Here is a 17,360-nt window from a genome sequence, read left to right as displayed (position 1 = left end):
ATCAGCTTTCGGTAAATCCTTTCAAAGATGCTAAATGGTAAAAGGAATATACTTCATAAGGAGACAGGATAGTAATAGGACTTGCTCTATCAATAACAAAGCAACCATGTTTTCTTCCTTCACTGCCACCCGCGGAAGGCACTTTAATCTACAGGTGCCAGTCTAACTTATTGCATTCTACACAATGGGGACTAGAAAGTTGTCAACAGGTTTTTCGGAAACCATAGTAAAATAATCCCTGAAGCTTCGTCAAAGCGGAAAACACAGATAATGGAAGATGACATTTTAGGATTCAATCCTCAAGCTCAATGATCTTGACCACAGATGCATCACCCACTTTTTGGCAAACAACAACTCGATCATGCGGTTTTATGACACCAGAGGCTTTCCCGTGATCCAATGCCACCTTCAAGACCGACTCGTTGGTCGCATTTGTAGACTCAGCCTGCAAAACCACAGCCATTACGACTTAGGTTACAATGGTAAATCAGGAACATCATCTGAAGGGAGAATAACCACTGGTATTAGCTAGCATTTACTGCTCAAACATCAACCAAGCCCATAATCACTTTCCAGATTCAGTTATGATGCATGGGTGAAAAAATTGAAAGAGCACCATAACTTGGTCCAATAGGTGCACATGGTAGTACACCACAAGAAAAATCGAACGAGTTTGGTTATAAGTTGCACAATCATGGCATTCAAATCCGTAGAATTTTATTGAAAGTAACATGCCAATCAAGTGCAGTAGGAGATCAGAATTAAAGCAAAGGTTATGATCAGATGTTCGGGATGCATGGCAACAGATAAACCTAAAAGATATTTTCAATCAGAATAAATACCACAACAAAGAAAATATCTTACTGGATGTCGTGGATCTGCAAGAATAGGGAAAAGGCCTCTGACTATAAGAGATTGCCTCGCCTGAAAGTACACCAATCAGTAAGCAGGTTAAACAACCAATATCACTTTCCGATTACCAAATGATGGAGAATACTAGCATTGATTTGAACAATGGTTAAAATATATGTGTATATATATATATATATTTATGTATGTATGTATGTATATCAGATTCCCAGAAGCATCCAGGCAATGCACTCTTTCTGGTAAGTCTATATATACCAAGAGGGACACAAACTCTAGGCTGTTTGTATGGCATTTTAAAGTTGTATCAACTCTAAAATTCAACAAGCAACCAAGGACGCTGATCTCCAAACAGCATGCAGTACCTCAAAAGCACCACTAAATGTCCAGCGGAGCTGATTCGTCTTGAGCCGAGGAATAACAACTGACAATACAGGCATTGTCGGCCTATATTTTGCAATCAATCTGCATAATTTTGAAAAGGAAGAGTTGAAATTATATAGGTAATTGCTTCTCTAATCGGTTAATACAGACTAGATATTAGCACTTTTCAGGACATCCAAATTGTAGTTGGAAATATTCAAATTTTGAGGATTCTCAACTGTTAAAGGTTGCATTCCAAACATTTTGCTCACAAACCACACACAAAAACAGAGACATGCGCACAGAGAGAGAGAGAGAGAGAGAGAGAGAGACCTTGCAGCTCTTCCAGATGAAGTGAAGCAAATGATAACTGATGCTTTTACCTTAATGGCAGCTCGAACCTGCATTAACAGAAGTAACATTTAAAACTTGCATGTGTACAGGGTTCTCCAAGCCACGGTAAAGCTAAAAAGGATTTCAAGGAGATAGCCTATCCAAACTAAACTAGGCGGAGTAAATACAGCTAACCGATAATTTTAAGAGAAATACCGCAGAGGAAGCAATAGATTCCAAGTGGGTCATTGGTTCTCCAACATACTTGACAGTTTTCTTGAAATAGAGATCTTGATTGTAAGCTTTCTCAGCCTGCAACAGCATATGAAGTAGATTTATCTGATTGTAAAGATGCTCTCTAAATTATGACAAATGATGCGAAAGTAAGCAAAAAATTGAGCAATTTGATATTAGGGAGAGGTGGCACTGCAATTGCACAAACCAATACAAGCACGTAAAGAAGTTCATCCTCAAAGATAGGTTGATGCAGGGCTGATGACAGTCACTTAAAAAAACCCTGTCCTAGGCTGTCTCCATTACACCAAGGAATGATACACATCCTGTATGCTGCAATACTGCATATGGGACTTGTGACATGGATCCAAAATTTCCTCTAACTTTTCACATACCTATGGTGCAAGGGGAACAGCTTAGGACAGAGTTTTCCGATTGATAAGGCTTTGAAGGCTGCATGATACGCAAGTCTGATATCTTCCTATTGCAAAAAGACTTCTTATGAAACACTACTTTCAAATCACAGGAGAATGTAGCTCATTCAAGAAAACAACATAAACTGAGATAACCCTAGAAGCTATAAACTGCAGCTAGAGGAGTCTAGAAGATTCATAAGAGGCTTGCACTAGGTTTTATCAGCTAGAGGAGGGAGAAAGCACAGATGTTGCAGAACAGATAGGTAGCTGAACCAACAAGTTTCTAGGTCAGTAACATAGTAGACCTACCTCAGCACAAATTTTACCAACAATAGAAATAGTCTCAACAGGGTATAACCCACGTAGGGTCTCTGCACCTAGAAGAATTGCATCACTACCTGAAACAGAGGTAAATGGTTATAGCTTGGAGTATCCAAGACCCAATCACAATGAATAGATGAGGACACCTCAAACAAGGATTGCCAAAAGGAAAAACCTGGGCAAGGATGAAAATTAACCGAGTACATAAGTGATAAGTGAAACTCACCATCCAATACAGCATTGGCCACATCAGTTGCCTCGGCACGAGTGGGTCTTAAGTTGTCAGTCATACTATCTACAACACGTGTAACCACAGCAGGTTTCCCAGCCATATTGCACTTGTAAACAGCAGCTTTTTGAAATAGAAATACCTGGGCATTTGGAAAGACATAAAAATAGTATCAATCAGGAATATATTCCTAGAACAAGAACATGGACAAGCATTGAAAACAAGAGAAAACACTAATTTCCATTCCTTTTCCAGTTATGATTCACTTTTTACCATCAAGACTGGCAGTGCTTTTGCTTTTCAAATAATATGAAAACTAAGGGGAACTTCGAAGAGAAAATGAGCTAATATTTCTCATTACACATCAGAATTTCCAATTCATACTCCATTTGCAATTGATCGAGACAAAACATTCAAATTACAACACAAACCTTCTCAGGGGGGAGATCTATTCCCAAATTTCCACGAGAGAGGATGATGCCATCTGCTTCTTGTAGGATCTCATCAAAGTGAGTTAACCCCTGCAGGATAATGACAGTTTAAAAAAAAAAAAGTGAAAATCACATAAGACAACATATAAGGCCCCAAATAGCAGTACTTCAAGAATACACAGGAGACAGCTCACCTCTACATTTTCAATCTTTGCAAAAATATGGGTCTGACTGAGATCACCCAGTTTAGAGAGAAATTCACGAGCCTGTGTCAAAAATGAATAATCCACATAGTTGAGAATAAGAAGTGTACACTTACTTTAAGGCCAAAATAAGTCATAGTGAGCTTGATGAATTACTATAGAACAATAATATATACAACAGGTATTGGGAAGTGACGGGAAAGGAAGACAGAGACAACTTGATGTAGAAAAAGCAAACAAACAAGAAATTCAGAAATAAAACCTTACATGTCGAACATCTTCTGCATGCCGTGTGTATGACAGAGAAAGGAAGTCTATGTTGTTTCGCACACCCCAGGTGCTTATAACCTAAATTGAACATGAAACATTGTAAAGCAGCGCACACATGGTTTAAACATGGGAATATGACGTGGTTTCTGATTATAACCAGCGAGACCAGCAGGACCAGCAGTTCTAGCATTAAAGGACAAGAAACATAAAATGTTGGAAGAAATGTCATTAGTTTAGACTAAAATGGTTTTCAACTAGACATAGTTGAGTGACATCTGCAGCAGATATATGAATAAGAAATCAGTCCTCAAAGACCTCAAACTAAAGTCACAAGAAGTATGCAATTTTGCACAAGTCTCAGCATTAGCCAAAGATTTACAAGCACACTGGTTCAAACAGGACCTTTTTGTTACACAAAGTCCCTATAACTTTTCAGTTCCTTCACAGTGATCAAGAATAGTAGTATGGCTCATGGACCACACTATTTGAAAGGCTACCATTTTTGAATGAAAAAGAGAGAAGAATTTAAGGTACCTCCTTATCCTTGTCAGTCAGGGTTGGCAGATCGATGTGAATTTGAGAGACATGTAAAGTGAACAAGGAGCCAGCCAATGTAGCTGAGTTCTTTATAAGACATACAACATCCTCACCTTTAACCTCAGTCACCTGCAATATCGAACACTCACAACAAGTGACTTATATGCATTGCATCAATCATGAAAACTAGGCCGATAGCCCTTGGCCAATTTCTATGATTCTTCACCATGAAATCACAGATCAGCTGCTACAGTAAAAATTAAAAATTTTATCAAGTCAACAAAATTAAGGCATATACAGGCAGATAAGCATTACCTCAAGCCACACTGAAGTCGTTTCGTTTCCAGTGAATAAGTACTGACCAATGAAAATAGTATCTCCAGCTTTAACTGCCTGTAAGAACAATTTGGCCTCAGTAAAAGAGAAACCAACGTCATAGAATCAGTAAAGCCCAATTCTATCAGTCCCTTGACTGGTCCTCGGAGGGAAAAAAGAGAGAGAGAAAAGCATTGAATAGCATTACATATGGCCTGTTGTATAGGATGATATAAAAGATTATATTAGAATCCAACATGAAGGGGATAGAAGGGCCATCTATCGGCCTGGCAATTAGCAGCTGATGCAGTTACATGAAAGTACAAATTTCATGTATGCAACCAGTCCAAGTAACCAATTCAGGCACACGCCTGATTCACCATTTTCTAGCATCCAACATGGGAGGATCAACAATGAAAACAATGAATCTACAATCTACTAGTGGTAGAGCATGCAATCCACCAATTGCACCAAAAACAGCTCAACAACTAAACAGAGGAAAATATAACTACAGTTTTGGAACAAGTATGTTTAAGCATAGGTTAAACCATGGTTTTATAATGTGTTGTTAACAGTTGATTATAAGTCCTGAGAACAATAAGCAATGTTTCTGCTGTTTTTTTTTTTTTTAAAATCACATGCATCCTCAAGCATCTTATGCTGAAAAGTTGGATAAAAGCATAGCTTGGTAAGTTGAATGGTAGAAGTTGTAGCATAATTAGTGATTACCTTTGGTAACCCAGTGAAATTAATAGGGAGCAAACTTGAAGAAGCCTCTTTGTCTTGGTCAGGGGTTAGTGTTACAAGGGACTCAGCCTTGAGTGAGATAGGATGCTCTGTTTTGTTCACAACTTGCAACTCAGGACCCACGGTATCTAGCATAACCTGCAAGGGGCACACAAAGTTACTACTCATAGCCATTTTGAAATCGAAATATGCAAAATAACTTAATAATAAAGAACCTTCAAACATATTTTAGCTATAATATGTACTCAGACTTATCAACATATACTGCAAGCAATTGGAGCTTACCGCACAGAGCTTCTTTGTACTCTTAATAGCCACCTTCAAGTTCTCCAAAGTCTCCTGGTGGAATTCAGTATCACCCCACGAGAAATCGAATCGTGCCACTACAATGAAATTAGTGAGCTTAACTCAAGTGCCTTAAAAGTGATCTGATCTGATTAAATCAATAAAAAAAAAAAAACCAGTAAGAAAGAAATCACTCCCCCTTACTCTCATTTTACCACTAAAAGTCAAATTATTGCAGTCCAAAACAGATCACCACAAAAACCTTTGAAAGGTTCACAGAAAACCTCAACAAGATTCTGGCAATACTACTATTAAAGCAATCTAACAATTCAAACAACAGCTTTTGACCAGGAAATAAGACAGAGATTAAGCTGGCAGATAGTATACCAGACATTCCGGCCTTGAGGCAGCCAGAAATGATCTCCACAGTACGCGATTTGGGGCCCAGAGTCCCAACAATCTTCGTCATTGCTGGAAAGAAATTCTGCAAACAACGATGTTTGAAAATTAAAAAAAAAAAAATTAACAAGCAATTAACTTCAAAATATAATGTCCACTGATTTTCCATCAAAAACTTATAGGAACTAAAATTAACACGAAGAACTAACAAAAACTACTCAAATTCGAAACAACAGACAGAGAAAACAAAACCCACAAAGAAAATAAAAAAGAGTGACTATTAAAGGAGTAGCAAGTAAAGCTATATGCTTACAGGCTTTGATGGCTCAAGAATTGAAGCCATCCGAATTGGCTCTTCCAGAAGCAAATGAGTTGAATGCATTTTCTTCCTTCTTTTATTTTTCGATAGCAAATCACTGAGCTGATGCAGAAATTTTAGAGAGAGAAAGAGAGGGAGTCTATGTAGTATGCAAGTATGTACTGAAAGAGAAATAGAGCAGAGCTTCTCAAGTAGCGTGGAGCTGGGATGATCAATGGAGGAGAGGTGAAAGTAGATACTTCACAAAAAAGTAGAGCTTCATATTTTAGCGTCGGAAGTTTCATATAGAATTTTTCTTTTTATTCTTCTTATTACAGTATTTTTTTCTTAGAAGAAAGGCCAAAAGAGGGACTGAACAATTTAATTAATATTTGGGTAAATGGAAGCCTTTTTTATTAGGGATAATTTCAAAAACCTCCCCTAAGATTTGTAAAATTACACTTACTTCCTTTAGCAGAATTGTGGATCCAGTTACTTACCTCATATGAGGATAAATTACTCCTATATCGTAAGATATTATGTCTTATTAGAAACTAATATCTAACAATTGAGTAATTAGAATACTAATTAATTATTAGTAACTGATTAATGCAAATAATTGTTGAAAACTTCTTTAATGATAAACGGTAACTTACAATTACAAAATAATGCCAATTGATATATCAAATGACATTCTTTTGTAATTAATTAGAAATCAGTTTTACACAATGTGAGAATAAAGGTTTTGGTAGAAGGAAAAAATATAGGGCAAAAGAAGGTTGTTCATGAGAAAAATTTCTTTGAAACTCTTAATGTTGTGATAGTTATAAAGTAATTTTGTGGAAATAAAAAAGAAATGAAGGAAAAGAAAGGCAAAATTCGAAGTTTTTTTCTACTCAAAATCATAAGAATCATAGCAATTCTTATGTTAAGAAAGATGATTGGTATGTTTCGCTGAATTTTGTGATTATTAGTGTAGTTTTATTTCTTATTTATGTTGCCTGATGTATTGAATGTGATCTTTTTAGGCAGTGAAATGTGTGTGTTAATTGTTTTTATGTTTTATTTATGTTCATTTTTTTTACTATTATAACTTGTATATATATATATATATATATATATATATACAAGGGGTATTTATGAAATAAAAATTTCATCTCTCATTTTAAAGTACTTTTCTAACTTGGACTAATTTTATTACCAAAATCTTAATCTCATTGAAGGTTTGTGTAATTTTATAAACTTCAAGAGAGACCAGTGAAATTATCACAAAACCTCAAAGGAGGTTTTTGAAATTATTCCTTTTTATTATTCTGGTTTTTGCTAACCTTGCTTTTCGTGCATGCGAACCATTTGGGCACTAAGTAAAAGCAGTAATCTGTGGGCGTCTGCTGATTGATAATTGATAGGCACACCTAGTTTTTGAATAGAAAAATAAAGAAAACCATTTGGCGGCACCGGTGAGGCGGTGGCACCAAACAGCCAAACTGGGACAGCAATTGCACGCGGATTTCGGTGAATCCAACGGTCGAACGCACTCCAAAAATGAGGCAAATTTCATGATGGACTGGCATGGAGCACACGCAAATCAAGCTCAAGGAGACATTTGCGAGCTTACTCCATCAAAAATTTTTGAGGTTCAAAAACTTGTCAAATTTAATCAAATTTAATTGAGCATCAAATATATATATATATATATGTTTAAAACTTTTATATTTATTTGTGTATATGATATCATATTTTTTTATTTAAAGTTATATAAGATATTATTTTATATGTTGAAACTCGATTGATTTTGATTAAGTTGAATTCAATTCTATTAAATTAAATTCTATCAAGGTTGAATAAGATAAAACTAATTCAAGTCCAAATTCAAATTCAAATTTTAATAGTTTAAAAAATTTGAACTCAACTCAAACAAATTTACACCTTTATTGCTACCATTTTTCTCTGTTAATTCCTTTAGAAAAGAAAATAACCGTTAAGTTTATAAATATACTATGATTTTTTTTCTTGAATACTAAACAAATTTGGGAGGAAAGGAGAATCACCCCGTGTCGAGAAAATTATTGAAAACTACGGGAGGCTAACCCAGTCTTTTTAACCATTAACCATTAACCATATAGATAAAGAGGGAAAGGCCCCTGCCACGTAGGATGGTCGTCCGCCCATGTGGCACGTGGGGATTGGTCAGTGGTGATGATGTGGAGCTGATGTTGGACCGGTTTTTCTTCTCCTTTTTTGTCTCCTTTTTTGTTTTTTTTTTTTTTGCCCTTTGATCAACCAAACGACATCGTATGTGGATGAATCTCCAACCAATTTTTTCTCCGCTTTCTTTCTTTCTCTTTCATTCAAGAACAGGAGCATTTGTCAATGCCAACAACTCTTAAAGGCCGGTTCCTATTGCTATTATCCTCTGGACAAAATTCCCTCTTCTTTCTTTCTGTCTTTCATTCAAAACATAGCAACATCAATCAATGTCAAGAGCTCTTGAAGACCGGTTTCTGGACAAAACTCCATTTTTTCCATGAGACCCAGAGGTCTCCCCTTAATTTCTGGCATCTGATTGTACTTGGAAGAGATTGCAATCTTAATTGGAGGGTCTAGATTTTTTTCTTCTTCTGAGGAGTGGGTGCTTACGATTTGACGGACGATGGGCTCGAGACAGAAAATGGCTGGTAATCTTCTTCCCCTTCCACTCCCGGTTCTCCCTCTTGTTCTTCTTCATCTTCCTCCCTCCCTTGAGTAGTTAGGGCTAATTTTTTCTTTTTTTCTGAAAATTTTCCTAATATTTCTATTTTCTTGGCTAAAAGCAGCAAATCTTTTTTTCCCATCTCCTTCGTGTCCTTTTGTGAAACAATGAGGAAGGGGAAGGTCAATACTTCATCTCTACTATCTGGTGTGAATTTCTGGAATGCAGATATGGTACTTTTCTTCCCCTTTCTTTCCATGATTAATGTCTCCATTTCATTTCTGTTTTATCATTGATTTTTTATTTTTAATTAGAAGAAAAATTTTTAATATGGTCTGTGATGATGAATAATTGATGATTAGCTAGCTTTTAGATATTTATTTACTTGGTGTTTTGTTGTTCCATTTTTCGTTCTTGCCTTTCTTGGATTTTTTTGGAGCTAGGAGGAAAAATGGCCACCCGTGAAAAACAACTGGTAAGGAAAAATATAAGTTTTATTGTATCATTCTAATTTAATTTTTTCCCTTCCACTCCCAATTTAGGATTTGATGGACGATGTTTTTTTTTTCCTTTTTTTTTGTTTTTTTGGTGTTACTTTTCTGAGTATATTATTAGTTGTTGTTACAGGAAGGAATATGAAGACGTGAAGTTGACATCTCTAAGAAGTAGTTAAAGCGGGTAATATTTATTTGTGTTCTACTATTTATACTATAAACCATAGTTTTTTTCTATAAACAGTTTCTCTCACCTAATTTAGCCTATTTTTGTTTATTGAGGTTTTTGTCAGAGAAAGGATAAAGGTAAAAGTGATTGGAAGAATGAGCAGATTTCTTCCAGTGTTTTGCGTTTTGGGTTTTATTGTCTTTGTCAAAGTAAATTAGATATGAGTATCTTTTTCTTCTCTATCTTTTTTTGGTTTTGTGGTTTTAATGTGCAAAGTGAAATCATTATTATGACTAAATTTCTTGAAGATGTTTTCACCAGTTCATGATTCATGAGATACATAGTTATATGAATTAGGTAAATGAAGTTTCAAAAGCAAAATCCATGTTATCTACTATGAAGATACCGTCTTTGCTCTTTTAAATTATTAAAAAAACTTGGCTTGATCTTTAGCTGGAAAAAATATGTTCAGAAAATAGTGTCCCTGTGTTTCACAGTATTGACCTTTGATGTTGGACCCAATTTGGCATTTTTAGAAAAAAGAAAAATTGGAAAATAATGCATAGAAACTTCTCTAGAATTTACTTCCACATATATATTCAGTATTTTGTTCCCTTTGGGGAAATTTCATCAGTGACATTATTGTTATTGTTTTATTTTTGTTGGTAAGACTTGCTTTTATACTCTCTCAGTAGATTTCTTCTCTTGTTTCTGTTATTGCTATTTTTTTTATGAATTCTTCTTTCCTCTAAGCAACTTTAAAGGTTCTTTTCTCTATATAAATATGTTATTATTGGAGTACATCTAATCCTGATCCAATTTCTATAGCAGGAAATGACCATACTTTGGGTTTTGTTACCGGTAGATCTGCTCAATTGCATGGTGCTGCCTAGACAAGTGCTTCACCCTGCTCGTCAGCATCAATGATATTTCCGCCAGCCCTAGGCGTGCCTTCAAATGCTGAGTGGAATGGGTATCAGGTAGTTTGTTTCTGACATCACTTCTCTATTTTACGATGCATTTGTCTGCTTGATGGCATTTATTGTAAGATTCATGTGTTTAATGTCCATCTGATGTTCAAATTGTGGTGGTATCTGACAGATGGTGTTATCTTTGCTTGCTGAACACCGTATATGAATTTCATCTAATACATTAGATGTCACAGATGCATTTGAAAATCCGTCACTGTTTCCAATTTGTGCTTGTCAATGTGTAAGGTTTAACATATGGGGTAATAGTGTAGTGAACAAGTGCATTCTTAGTTATAATTGAGATGAAGAAACTAATTCTTATCTTTTTGTGCCGCGGCAGACTATCTTTTTACTCACCTTTACGGTGATGAAAATCTTCAGATGCTGTGTTTTTTTTTCAGGACTTTGAAGTTAATTGAAGTTAACAGTGATTGTTGTTCTCTATATCTCTTTTGAAAATTGACAGGAGGCTCTCATTCCCATACTGCATTCAAAGTCATCTTTAACTGCTTTGTTGTTCCTTTTTTTTATGGTATATATGCATAAGCGAGAAATAGTGCTTTTAAAGTGGATTTACTCCGGATGTATCATGATCTCCTTTAAAAAATGTTCCCATGGCATGAAAAGAGAAATCTATCATTAAATAAAAGGGGTTTGCCGACGGTTAGCTCTGCATGCGCTTCGGAGGCCAGGTCTTGTCCCCTATTTGTAACTTGTGATTTGTGCTAATAATATTGAAGTATTGTTTTAGAAAAAAAAAAAGGGGTTTGCAGAAACATTTCAAACAATTAGAGATTAATGTGGAGAGAGGTAAGAGAAAATTATTGAGCTCAATTTGCAAAGAGGAAATAAATCTCGATTTTTGTTTGAAACACTATGAACCTTAGATTATGTACATGCAACCAACCAAAAATAAATACATAAAACAGAGAGAGAAAACAGTTAATAGATTCATAACTTTCATCATGCATGTGAAATTAGTTGGTAAAGTAAGGGTGTTAATTATTGCATGAAGTATTTCCATTGTAAATATAAGCTGCTAGATGCTTGTTACTGCCTATGAAGCTCTAAAATTTTTATATTTAGTTTTAGCTCTCTGGTACCATTATTCTTGTGTAGCAAATAACAGATGTATCAACATTTTTTTTCCTTGAAAGTTGGTGTTCTTGACTCATTGAAACTTGTATAATGGTCTTCTTTGCATGATTGTTTCCTTTCCATTGATTAAAGCTACGGTCTACGCAACATCGGCTAGGAGTTTACCCACACCTCCAGCATTTGCAATGATCAACCCAGTATCCGAGACCAATTTCTATGCCCCGTACCAACAACAAATGGCAATTGATGAATATCCTCAGGGACTTGGTCAGCCTGACTGCTGTTACTTCCTGAAAACTGGAGACTATAAATACAAACGTAATTGTAGATTTAACCATCCTAAGCTTCAAAGTTCCAAGTCAACGTCATGTGCTCTTAGCAACAAGGCTTTGCCTCTGAGACCTGTAAGTCATAGAACAAGCAAAATAATGATACAACTTACAAATTCTCCCTTAATAATGTGATGTCTAAAATATATTCTTTTAAATTAAGCATAAACAAGAGGATTTATTGCTCACTTCCTGTAATAATGTCCGCACTTGATTTTTTTTAAGACTGATGTTCCTCCAACATTATCTGGAGGGTTGTTTTAACTTCCTTGCAAGGATGTCTCTTGAAATGGATTATGTTTAGAATAGATGTGTTTCCATCTGTTTATATGAATATGTTATTATTAAGGTACATCCTATAGTGGTTTTTTTCCTCACAAAAAAAAAACATGTTATGTCTTTGTGTTTCTTTTCCTAAAAATTTTTCTAAACTTCTCAATCACTATACGAAATGCAAGTCATGGTTTTCTTTTCTTTTTTATCTCTCTTTTATAAAGATTTAGCTGACTTTTTCAATATTTTTTTTAGTATATTATGTTGGACTTGGAGAGATGGCTGTGTTTTTCATTTTCTTTCTTCAAGTTGAAGATGAAGAAGAGTGAAGACGAAATGATTGTGATTTTAATGGATGTTCCAACATTATTTTATTCACGAAGTGATTATTAACTTAATAATTTTTTTTATAGTTTCCTTTTTTTTCCCTCTTCTAAAACTCGTTTCTTGTTTTAATGGCAGTTATGTGATCGAAGAAGAATGAACAACAACTATTGGTAGGTTTTTCCTTTTAGTTATTTCATGTCTTTGCTTCCATGCAAAATGTTTGTTAAACTCCTAGCTCACAAAGGGCATTCCTTATGGTTCCCTGGGTTTTTAAGAACTAAAGAAGTAAGCATTTTTCATGTTTGTTTCTTTCTTTTGTCTCTTTTATCTTATGCTTAAATTATTTTTTTTTCCAAACATCTGGTCAAGTGGAAAAAATGGAACAAGGCTTTCTTTTATGTGTATGTGCGGTTAAAAAGTAAATGATTATTTTGAGCAAGATAATGAACAAATGATAAATTGTGAGATTGGCATTTAATGGATGGGAAGATGTCTTGCTGGATTTATCTAATGTCAGAGTGTTCCAATCCTTTCTATCAAAAAAAAAAAAAACTATTACCTCTTCTTTCTATGCAAAAACAATTTTTCCCTCTTTGCTGGTGAGTAAAATACAAATTCCTATATCTGCAACAAAAAGGTTGGGCTCAATGTTGAGAAAACTAATTGATTCCCATTTAAAAATTTTTCCGAGCTCAATCCTTTCCTACTCGAGGCTTCTGTCTCAAAAAATCCTTTTGTTCTTATCTTTCTTTCTCTCTCTAAAAACCGCTAGATTCTCCATTCCTGTTTAATGTATATTTTTTTCTCTTGATTAAATTTCAACTGTAATTTTCTACTACCTTTACCCCAATTCCATAGGCATTTCATAGGTAATTTTCTTTTATTTTTTTTGGATTTGGATCAACATTGTTTGATTAAAGCCTGGAATGTTATGCTTGCTTTGCTAAGCATGCTATCTACAGAACTTATTCAATGCTTGGTTTAAAACCTTAGGCTGTTAACAATTGAAGTAGTTAATTTCAAATCATGTGAAGTGTGTGAAGTATTTCCCAATTAACCATGATTAACAAACTAATACTGACTGTGACAATCAGGGAATAGTGTACTTGATGAATCTACTTTGAAACCGGTGTTCTTAATAATATTGAGATTAGCAAAACTTTATAACCAACATTGGACTAATTTTGAGATTTTACAAAAAAAAGGATAAAATGGACAGCAACTCATAGAAACTTATTTATTATTTGCCTTCGTATATATTTAGAGTTTTGCATTCCATTTCAGGGGTTTTTAATGGTCACATGTACTTGTGTTTCCTTTCTATGGGAATAGAACATATATCAAAAGTTTGATTAAACAAGTTGTTGCAAAAGACTCAACAATCCATGTAAACCCTGTGAATATTGAATAGGAGCAATGTTGAAACATAATTGAAGACCAATTCTTTAGATGAATATTGCCTTTACTGTTTTTCTTTACACTTGTGAATATTGCCTTCACTATTTTTCTTTACACTTGAAAATTTTATAGATTCTTGATGCTGGAGTAACATGAACTTTATTGGAAATAAAAGCTGAATTACATGACCTTATTTAGAGTTGCATGTATTTTGGCTTTTGCGTTGGAGTATGTCATTAGAATATAAAGACATCCTCTGGAGAAGTTTCTGCTTCATTTTTACGTTTTAGGATCTTCCTAACCTATTTGATTGCATGATCATTTTATTTCCTTTTTCACCTTATCTTCCGTTGGCATTTTGTGTAAATTGCGCAGCTTCATGATCAAGTTGTAGAAAGTTTACTTGCATACCATCTCCAGGGATCTAGCACATCTAATACTTTCACTTTGGTAAGAAACTCAGGTTACCAAGCAAGACACTTTAGCTTACCTGTAAGAATCTTTTCATTTCTGGACTTTGACAACTACTGTACCCAAAACAAAGTACCCAAAAAAAAAAGTTTCTTGCTTGTGAAATGGGTTGATAAATAGAAGGGGTAACAAATTTTGTATGAGACTATTACTAACCAAAAGTGCAGATGTTTGTTGAATTTGTCCTCTCATTATTGGCATCATTTAAGTCTCTTGATTTATTTTGAACTTGGTTTTACAGCAGTAAACTAATTTTAATGGATTGTATCTTACATTCTTTCTTTTTATAATACATGGCAGGTTCTCAGTGGTTTCTTTCAAAAGTTGCTCATTCACTTCTGGGGCGAGTACAAATGACAGAAAGTTGTTATTTTTGGTTAAGTTAAAATATGTATTTATCAGAGTCATGGAAGTTCAAGTTCATGTTTTGAGATTCTACAATACTAATTTTAGTGTTTTATCTATTTATTATGAATTCCTTGACTGTGAACAAGTGTCAAAGTTTACACTGTTAGACAAATTGTAAATGCAACTTTTTATAGTTTAAAATCTTTTACAATTGCAATAATATGTTTTTCCATAGAAAATTTAACTTTAGAGGGCAATAATTGGGTAAGATTAAAATTTCACACCGTGTATTTTTTTGATCCTTCGTTGCGTTACAGGCATTTTGTAAAGATGGCATAACTGGGCACGTTAATTTTAGAACTGTCCACCGCGCAAGTGCGCGGTGATCCCCTCCTAGTATAGATAAAGAGGGAACCGCCCCCTGCCACGTTGGATGGTCGTCCGCCGATGTGGCAACTGGAGATTGGCTGGAGGTGATATGGCACTTGGTTGTCCTCCTCCTTGTATTTGTTTGAGGGCTTTTCTTCTTCTTTCCCTCGATAAACCAAACGACGTTTTCTATTCCTTCTTCTTTTTTTCTGTCTTTCAAAACGTCGGCGTGGCCGTCCTCGGGTTGGCTGCTGATGACATGGTTGGAACGACAGATGGGGTGGGCTCGAGATACCTACTCCCATCAAGTGTCTCCCATTTCCCATCAAGTGTTTCTCTCTCATCACTGCTTTCTCCTCTCATACCCAAACCACCGGACCACTACGGCTACTGTACCCCTTGTTGATGATCTTCTCATCTCCGTTATTCTCTGTTTCTCGGTAAAAAAAATTATCTGGACGTTTGTTTCTTTCTTTTTTTCCAAGTACTTATCGATCTGTTCCAAAACTTTTTTTCAGATCACTACGGCTGCTGTACTCTTCGTCCGTGATCTTCTCCTCTCCGTTATTCTCTATTTCTCAGTAAAAAATTATCCGGACACTCAGCTTTTATTCCTCTCTTTTTTTCCAAGTACTTGCCGATCTATTCCAATTTTTTTTTTCATATGCTTTCTGTCTGGATGGACTATGACTGTCAACAAAATAACATTATCAAGTTTTGTTGGGCTGGTTTTAAGTAATCATCTTTTTTTTTCCAGGTACATTGCAGATCTGTTCAAAATTTTCTTATTTTTCCAGCACTTTCTATCATCAACTTTTTTTTCTTTCTTTTTATTAGACCTGATATAACTAAAATCATCTATTTCTGTTTTATCTATGCTATTCTCCATATTGTTGTTAGTTCTTACAGTGAGCAATTTTTACAGTTTTTGAATGGCATGATTTTTCTCTTCTTGTGGAATATTTAGATTGATATTATGCTTAATGTTAAATTTGCTTATTTTTAATACATGTGTTTTTCTTTTTAAGAAAATTTTGGTGCTTTTGTTGTGCTAAGTTCTCCTTCACTAAGTAAGTTTGCTAATTTTTTTATGTATGTATTCTTATCTTTTTAATTCCTTGAGCTCTGTTTTAGTTAGATAGATGATCGTAGAACTTGTAAACTGCTTTTAGAAGTACTTTATACATGTTTCTGAATAAATGGGTCTATTCATAAGCAGTTTTCTCTTAATTTTTCCTTGGATTTGAATATTTATTCATGTTTCCTTTTGTTTCTTGTTAGGTTTTTACAAAGATGGATGGTGATTTTTTTTTGGAAAAGGGTGTAACTTTCTGGCTGGAGTATTACGGCAGATGAAAGTTGTAAATAGGCTAATTTATTTTGTTCTCAGTTAGGCTATGATGATATGGTTTTGGCTTCATTAGATGTATTTCAGGCTTTAAATTGATTGCCGCATCTTGGCGAGGCAACCCTGATTGCATTTAAGGTTCATTCTTCCCTTCAAATGTAATGGGTCTGCAGCCATGGCGGTACTCTCATCTCTGCCTGACTTTTGCTGACAAACCTGAGCCTTACTTTAAACTACCATAATTACTGCTTACTTTAATTAAAAAGATTTGATCACTGATTCCTTTTTTTCGTTTGTATAATAATTTTCGGATCATGACAATTTCTGATGTTCTTATTGGTTATTTTTTCACCTTTGAAGTAATATTTACAGAGTTATACCAAAAATTCTCAGGTGTGCTACTTTGGTTTATAGTTATAACTCATTCATCATATGATGTCTTACTTGTGACAAAGCGTTAGCTTTTTTTTTCCTTTGCTTTATATTATCTTGATCATGCTAGAGAAATTGCTTGATACTTTGGTACAATTCACATAGTGACCCTAATGAGCTTTTATCAGTGTGCTTTAAATTTTTGAAAATTTTGTGGTCAAGTGTCGAAACTATATGAAGTTTAGAATGAAATGTCTAACTAAATATCTAAGTATTTGGGAGGTCTTGTAAGCCTCTATGTCTTAATAGAGAAGTAATTATGATATTTGATGGTTTTTTTTATAAAAAAATAGTAATACTTTTTTTCTTCAGTATAAAAAAGTCTGGTTAGTCAGGAAAATCTTTAAGAAATTTTGTGGACAAATGTAGAAACTATATGAAATTTAGAATGAA

The 17,360-nt window shown here is 34.6% G+C and overlaps 1 protein-coding gene and 1 long non-coding RNA gene across 8 annotated transcripts; one reads left to right on the top strand and one right to left on the bottom strand.

Annotated features, from left to right (window-relative positions):
- Positions 1–35: 35 nt before the first annotated feature.
- Positions 36–6,598, bottom strand: LOC113730724 (pyruvate kinase 1, cytosolic). The gene is made up of 16 exons (XM_027255599.2): positions 6,264–6,598; positions 5,939–6,035; positions 5,552–5,649; positions 5,249–5,404; positions 4,520–4,597; positions 4,202–4,333; positions 3,665–3,745; positions 3,389–3,460; positions 3,195–3,284; positions 2,761–2,905; positions 2,523–2,611; positions 1,780–1,875; positions 1,564–1,631; positions 1,233–1,332; positions 865–924; positions 36–445 (listed from the first exon to the last, which is right to left on the bottom strand). Exons 1-16 carry the CDS (start codon positions 6,330–6,332, stop codon positions 293–295), a joined length of 1,584 nt encoding a protein of 527 aa, XP_027111400.1. The 5' UTR covers positions 6,333–6,598; the 3' UTR covers positions 36–292.
- A 1,945-nt stretch (positions 6,599–8,543) lies between these two features.
- Positions 8,544–16,856, top strand: LOC113728507 (uncharacterized). 7 transcript variants are annotated; one of them, XR_011840179.1, is made up of 9 exons: positions 8,545–8,926; positions 9,065–9,173; positions 9,384–9,415; positions 9,568–10,583; positions 11,805–12,076; positions 12,737–12,771; positions 14,771–15,627; positions 15,706–15,768; positions 16,469–16,856. It is a non-coding gene; the product is annotated as an uncharacterized lncRNA (long non-coding RNA). The 7 variants fall into 7 exon arrangements; XR_011840176.1 differs by having other exon boundaries at positions 8,544–8,926; positions 14,771–15,944; XR_011840178.1 differs by having other exon boundaries at positions 14,771–15,768.
- Positions 16,857–17,360: the final 504 nt, after the last annotated feature.

The sequence above is a fragment of the Coffea arabica genome, chromosome 2e (genome assembly GCF_036785885.1).
Source record: "Coffea arabica cultivar ET-39 chromosome 2e, Coffea Arabica ET-39 HiFi, whole genome shotgun sequence".
Classification (NCBI taxonomy): Eukaryota; Viridiplantae; Streptophyta; class Magnoliopsida; order Gentianales; family Rubiaceae; genus Coffea; species Coffea arabica.
The sequence above is the reverse complement of the archived record's forward strand: the minus strand, read 5'-3'. Positions and strand labels throughout refer to the sequence as shown.